A 7,061-nucleotide genomic window follows, 5' to 3' on the forward strand; every position below is an offset into this window, starting at 1 on the left:
TATTAAATATGTTTGTGTGTGTATATGTGGTTTTTTGTTCTTTTCAGTTTTTGTTTCATTTTCTTTTCATTTTTATTTGCTTTGTATTTCTGTTTTTTGGTTTTAATTTTTTTTCTCTATCTTTTTATTCTTCTGTTTTTTTAATTAGTTCTATTTTCAGTTTGTTTTTGTTATTTCAGTTGTTCTTTCGTTTTGATTAGTTTCCGTGATGATCAGAATCAGCTAAACAAGTCTAGGTTTCCAAAGCCTAGTCTGTTCCAAAATCTACTGACAGATCACAGATAACAAAACTTTTGCGTTCCAAATTTTAATATGAACCTCATTTATTTTCCCTAAACTGTGTTATACATGAACACTTTATCAGGCATGTTTTCTAGATATCAGCATTATCCACTGAACATGCCATGTTAGTAAACCACTATTTCTGCGTGACCCCGTTACAAATCCTTTCGTCCTTCAGCCGTCTCACACTGCAAGTTCGCTTTGGCTTGTGAATTTCCTGACAGCCTTACCCGATCAGTCTTTGTTTACCGTGAGTCAGTTCGGCGCTCATGAATATGTTTGATGTCTCATGTCAGGCGTGTACCTCACTGTGACGTGCGTGCTGGTTTTTCAATGCCGCCCGCAATGCAATTCTCTTCACTCCTGCTATCTCCCCCTCCCTTCGCTCCTCTCTCTCTCTCGCTCTCTCTCTCTGTCTTCCATCACGCTGTCTCTCTCTCCCTCCTTCTCTCTCACCTCATCACACTCTCATGCACACACTCCGCCATACAGCTATCCTCCCACAAGGTCAACTCTGAGCTCTTGATCGCCGCAGCACGGCACACACAAATGGAGATGCTTTTTGTTTTTTGATGGCATTAAGCTGCGGTGGTTATTAAAAGCATGCCCGTGAGCCGTGGCTCTGCCGGTGGAATCCAATGCAGGCGTCCCCCTGTCGGAGAGAAGCTGTTTGGATGTGCTCATCCCATGCAGAAACGGAGCCGTTATTGCGCTCTACCTGTGCAGTGATTCACTTCAGCTGATATCCTCCACCTACAGCAAGGATGTAACGGCTCCTCTGTGCCCAGATTATGCTCTGAGAGGAGTTTTTTTTACCCCTTTCTTGTCCTCTTTTTTTCCCTCCTGTTTCGTCTTTCTTGTACCGGATCGCCTCAGAGACCCGATACCACCATGTCCTTGGCGTTCTGCGGCAACGACAACAACTCGGCCGCTTACAACGTGGACGGCGGTGTCCTCAACAACGGCTGCTTCCTGGACGCCCTCACAGTGGTGCCGCACGTCTTCCTGCTCTTCATCACATTTCCTATCCTCTTCATCGGTGAGTGTCAGAGACAGGTGAGAACTGGTGCACGATTGTGTCGCAATACTGAGTGGATGGAGTGAATGAACACTCTATTAAACTATTTTACTATGTCCTGTAACTTTAATCATGATAGATAGATGGATAGATAGAAATACATGGACAGATAAACTGGATGGATGTATAGACAGACAGATGGATGAGTGAATAGACTTACGAATAGGCCGACAGTTGGATAGACAGACAAAAGGACAAATGGATAGATACATAAGCAGATAGACTGACAGAAAGATAGATGGGTGGACAGATAGGCAGATTGATATATAGACTGGTAGATAGTTGGATAGACAAGCAGATAGACAGATTGATAGATAGACAGATATATGGGTGGATAGACAGGCCGATGGATGGAAAGACAGATGGATACAGGCAGAAAGGCTAGCAGATATGCAGAAAGATAAATGACAGACAGAAAGACATATGTAGACATACAGTTAGATAGACAGACAGATAAATGGGTGGATAGACAGATAAACTGACAGATGGAAAGACAGGTAGATAGACAGACAGTTGGGTAGAAACAGATAGAGAGGAAGGTAGACATACAGTTGGATAGAGAGACAGATGGGTTGGTGGATAGATAGATAGATAGACAGGTGGATGGAAAGACAGGCAGATAGGCAGATGCACACAGATATATAAACTAGTAGACANAGACCGATGGCTGTAAAGACAAATAGACAGATGGATACAGATAGAAAGACTAGCAGATACGCAGAAAGATAAATAACAGATAGACAGAAAGGAAGATATACAGTTAGATAGACAGACAGGTGGGCAGATAAATGGGTGGATAGACAGATAAACAGACAGATGGAAAGACAGTTGGATAGATAGATTGACACAAATAGATAGATGGGCAGATAAACAGACTGAAGGATAGATTAAATAGATACACAGGTAGACAGACAGCTGGATAGACAGATAGACACATAGAAGCATGGATAAACAGACTAAAGGTTAGACAAATAGATAGACAGACAGACAGATAAACTGAGAATCAAAAAGATTTAGGTGTACTGCACCATTTTGATTAGTGTTTTGTTTGTGAAAGGATCAGAGAAACAGACAGGAAATGATTAATGAGCTCTTTGAAATTCATTTTATGAACATTTGGCTAATTCATTATGAACATAAACACTGCATAATTGATCCGAGCTCAAGTAGTCCTTTTCCTCAAATGGGGTGTGGAGAACCACATGGAGAGACCGGGACAGAGTTTGTCAAGCCTCTGTGGGAAACATTTTTATTTTAGCCAAACCAATGTGACCTTAGTGATGGAATGTACAGCTGAAGCCATCATACTGTCAGAGAGTCGAGTTACAGGAAGAACCCGGCTCGATTCTCCCATACCACAAGAGTCAGAGTAAGCTAACCTGCACCAACCTACTGTTTATTTTACAAACCATTTGGAATCATCTTTTTTTTCTGGGAACATATATTTGATAAACAAAATCATCCTGCAGACGCCATGTTTCTGCTGATCGGTGTATCACGAATCATTTGATTCAGATCGGGATTTCAGTACCCCCTTCCCCCAAACCCCCAGGAAGCCGATGCTCATATCCCCAATATTCAGTTCTTCAGGTTATTACAGACAAAATCTGTCCCAGTGTTATTACAGCAACCTAGAAAGGACGGTGATTTAAGACGCTTCATCCACTGATACAGTATATTTGCTCAGATCGGAATTTCTCAGTCTGTATAAAAGCACCTGCCAAATGATCATATACAGACAAATAATTTATTCCTCAAGGATCGTTTACATCAGGTCCTGTCAGGGAGAATTATGTTGCTGTAAGCGATGTACAGATATTTAATCACTGTACCGTAGGTTGGGGGAGTCAGAGTTCCAAGGTGCACATTCATCACAGCACTTGGCTGCACTTCCCCGGACACAACCTCCGCTGGATCCTCACCTTCATCCTGCTCTTCATCATCGTCTGTGAAATAGCCGAGGGCATCGTGTCCGACGGGTGAGATTCATCTGTCTGTGTATCTCATCAAAACAAAATCGATTTCAATAGAAATTATTAGTTTGTTTTTCTTGTCAGTTACGCACATCGTCTTTCCTTTTCTTTATGAAAATCATCATCATCTTTTTCATTTAAAGCTATGTCTGTGTGTATACATATATATTAATTAGTGATGTAACGATTAATTGCATTCAAAATAAATGTTTTTGTGTAACATTATAATGTTCTTACACTAATTTTTTATCAAAGAAAATCAATGTGGAATAAAAGTACCAATACTTAGTATGCATTCATTAATATAATTATGTATGAATTCAAATCTTGACAATGAAATAATGGAAAATCATTCATTCATTCATATTCTATTGTAAATGTTGATGTCTAACACTGTTTCTCTCTCTCTCTTTCTCAGGTTTAATCAGTCGGTCCACCTGCACCTCTATATGCCATCATGTTTGGCCTTCATGGCCGCCATCACGTCAATCATCTACTACCACAACATAGAGACCTCCAACTTCCCCAAACTACTGATGAGTGCGTGCCAGCCTTATAGTGTCTTTTGCGTATCAAGAACAGAGTTTTCTGTTACTGTGATGCGAAATGCCCATTTAATTCATAACTTTCTAAAGTGTGATGCAAAGCCTCATTAACTGTAATTACTGCAGAAGCTTGCTTCTTTTGAAACAATTGAACTCAGTCATCTGCATTCACACAGATCCCATTTTACTAAAAAACGGCTGCATTGCGGTGCTACAGATTAATGGTCCTTGTTTGTTCAGTGCTGTTTTCCAACTGCTGTTTCGTTTCCAGGCTAAAAGAGTTTTTCCACAATGACTTCAAATCATCCGAACGTTGTCTAGACGAGAGATTGAAGTCACAGCCCTGTAATCACATACCTCGACTGCAATATTTTTGCGGACGGCAGGACATTTTAAAGAGACTAACCGTATTTATCATCCTGTCTCTGAACATCTGGAGTGAGAAGCCATTTTAGCTGTGCGGAACCAGCGGAGGCCGATGCTTTTGGTGCTGAGGTGTATAGAGAATGTGATGTTATTTATCATTATATGTATTTTTTTTTCTTCCTCAGCTCTGCTCATTTACTGGGTTCTGGCGTTTGTCTCTAAAACGATCAAGTTTGCCAAGTACACAGAGCACGGCATCGGCCTGAGACAGCTGCGTTTCGGCATCACAGGTTTACTGACGCTGCTGTACGGCCTGCTGTTGGCCGTGGAGATCAACGTCATCCTGAGGAGGGTAAATGATTGTGTGTCTGTCATTTGTATTCCCGGCCATCGATTCTCCATTCTCCATTTTGATTTCTCTTATTCTTCAGCCTCTAGCTGTGATTTTCTCGCTATATATTGCAGCCTCGGAAAATACAAAAGTCTGATCGCGTCTCCGACAGATGAGACCTGAATCCTATCCCGTCTTTAATCTGGATTGTGAAGTTTTCTCTGTCGGAAAATAGTATTTTTCTCTCCCACTTGTTGTTTTAAACCCCGATGACGTTTCCCTTCTGTAAAACATGAAAGGAGATATTCAGTCGAGTGTCCAGGCTGCTCTTTTCCATGCAGTGAAAATATATTTGTGCTTCTGAACTCCAGAAATGACAAAATGCGGTTTTGAATTGAAAATAAATACGACTGGTTTAATTATAGCCATGCATCTCATTATAAATGCGGTGTTAGCTATGAAATGAAATGGATCACATGTTCCACCAGAGGATGTTTGTGTGCAATATCTTTGTACTAATGTAATTAATTTTGAGATATCATGGGCCAGTTATTAAAAAGGGGGAAAAAAGATTAATTGAAATTCTTAGTTAGTTAGTTAGTTATTACACTGTTTGCCTTTGCACGTGTGAAGCATATCAGTTGGTTTTATGATTTAAAAACCTTTTTAAGATACCAATATTTTCAGAAATATGTATATAGTTTTCATTTTTATAATATATGTTAATAATCCTAATGTAATATCATTAATAGTATAATATTATAATTTTGCATTTTGTAAATGGCAATATATATAATATTTTGTGTAATATAATGTAATATAATAGTTTGAATTTGCAATAATTTTAAAGTCTTTTTTAAATTAAATTTGATATTTATAATATTTATAGAATGCCTGAAGCGAGTCCAGACACAGTTTGCCTTTGTGTTTTTTCGTCAAACTATATGACACTGTGAGAATTATGAAAGGAAAATCACTGTTTTTAAATGCTGCTCTTCAATGCAGAGAGTAGAAACATCGCTTTTTCTTTCGTGTGCAACTGGAAGACTTTCGACAGTGTTTTCTCTATTTTTCCACAGCGATATATGTGTTTCGCACACCCCACCGAAGTGAAGCCCCCGGAGGACCTACAGGACCTGGGGGTTCGATTCCTGCAGCCGTTCGTGAACCTGCTGTCCAAAAGCACATACTGGTGGATGAACACCTTCATCACCGCAGCACACAGACGTCCCATCGATCTGAAGGTCATCGGCAAGCTACCAATCGCTATGAGAGCTCTAACTAACTACCTGAAGCTCCGCGAGGCCTTTGAAGCTCAGAAGGTACGTTATAAGAATATATATAGTCATATATTCTTTCATTACATTTTACCTTTTACAAAAAAGGGACTTTAAAGAGTGCATTGCTAGGACGTGTTACTAATGAGCAAAAGAAGATTTTTATGGGGTTCTAGACCTAAATACAATCAACAAAAATCAAAACAGGTGGGTTGACAGGTATGATTAGGTCTTCAAAAGTATGGAAATGTTAACACCAGAAATAAAAATTGTAATCTGTTTGAGGATTTTGGCCTGCAAATATACAGATAGGCTAAAAGCAGAAGCAAAATAAGCAAAAAATATGGGAATGACTGGAACCAGAACTGCTACAACGACTACAAGACATGCTAAAATTTTACTAAATTACTGCTAATATAATATTTCATAAGTAATCCTCTGAAGTCTGGCTGTGTAAATGATGTCACACACACAAAAAACATCTGCGTGTCTGTTCTCTCTGGGTTTGATGATGAAGATGAAAAGTCACATACGTCACAAACCACAGGAAGACAGATGTGGAAAACCTCTTCAGTTTCATGTCTAGAGCGTACGTGTCTTCAGAACACTCTTGTTTTTTATTCTCTGTGAATGCAATGACCTTTTGACCCTCAGCGGGGTGAAGGACTTCAGCCTCTCTGTTCTCGTGGGAGTAAAGAGCATGCTGTGTGTGTGCTTACGTGCCTGTGCGCTCATTTCCAGGTAAACGGATATCGTGAGAGTTCAAATCGTGAGAGTTTTCACGAGCGCAGTGTGACACCGGTCACGTCTCGTGGTGAACTCTGTTAGTAATAAATGCTAGATATGATGGATTCTGTTCTTTAGTGCAGCAGTTCGGGATTCGTGTCACATTCGTGGGCAACACCCATCTAATCAATTCCCAAATGATAAAATCAATCCCTGTCGTACGTTTTTCTTCACTTAATAAAAGAAATGCACTAATGTGCTCACAGGGAATGTTCTGGCAAGGTTGTCTCAAAGTTATACACAAACATTCATCACAGTTTTTTTTTATCTAAAACGTTTTAGTCGGACTTTGGAATTTTCCCTTAACGTTGAGATAAAAAAACTGAATATTTTGACTTCCTTCTTTGAATACGTAAGGTGCATTCATGAAAATCTTGGTTCTATTCACATCTGCCTTTACTTTTCTGTTACTTATTCAGAGGC

At 39.7% G+C, this 7,061-nt stretch overlaps 1 protein-coding gene across 1 annotated transcript in view; it reads left to right on the plus strand.

Moving 5' to 3' along the window:
* The first annotated feature begins 201 nt into the window (after nucleotides 1–201).
* LOC122331309 (ATP-binding cassette sub-family C member 8-like) overlaps nucleotides 202–7,061 on the plus strand; it is an 11,365-nt gene continuing 4,505 nt past the window's right edge. The window contains exons 1-6 of the mRNA XM_043228871.1: nucleotides 202–1,321; nucleotides 3,198–3,339; nucleotides 3,752–3,873; nucleotides 4,430–4,596; nucleotides 5,655–5,897; nucleotides 6,594–6,653. Coding sequence (XP_043084806.1) covers nucleotides 1,174–1,321; nucleotides 3,198–3,339; nucleotides 3,752–3,873; nucleotides 4,430–4,596; nucleotides 5,655–5,897; nucleotides 6,594–6,653 — 882 coding nt within the window. The 5' untranslated portion in view covers nucleotides 202–1,173. The remainder of the gene's footprint in view (nucleotides 1,322–3,197; nucleotides 3,340–3,751; nucleotides 3,874–4,429; nucleotides 4,597–5,654; nucleotides 5,898–6,593; nucleotides 6,654–7,061) is intronic.

This window comes from Puntigrus tetrazona, chromosome 25, assembly GCF_018831695.1.
Source record: "Puntigrus tetrazona isolate hp1 chromosome 25, ASM1883169v1, whole genome shotgun sequence".
Taxonomy (NCBI): domain Eukaryota; kingdom Metazoa; phylum Chordata; class Actinopteri; order Cypriniformes; family Cyprinidae; genus Puntigrus; species Puntigrus tetrazona.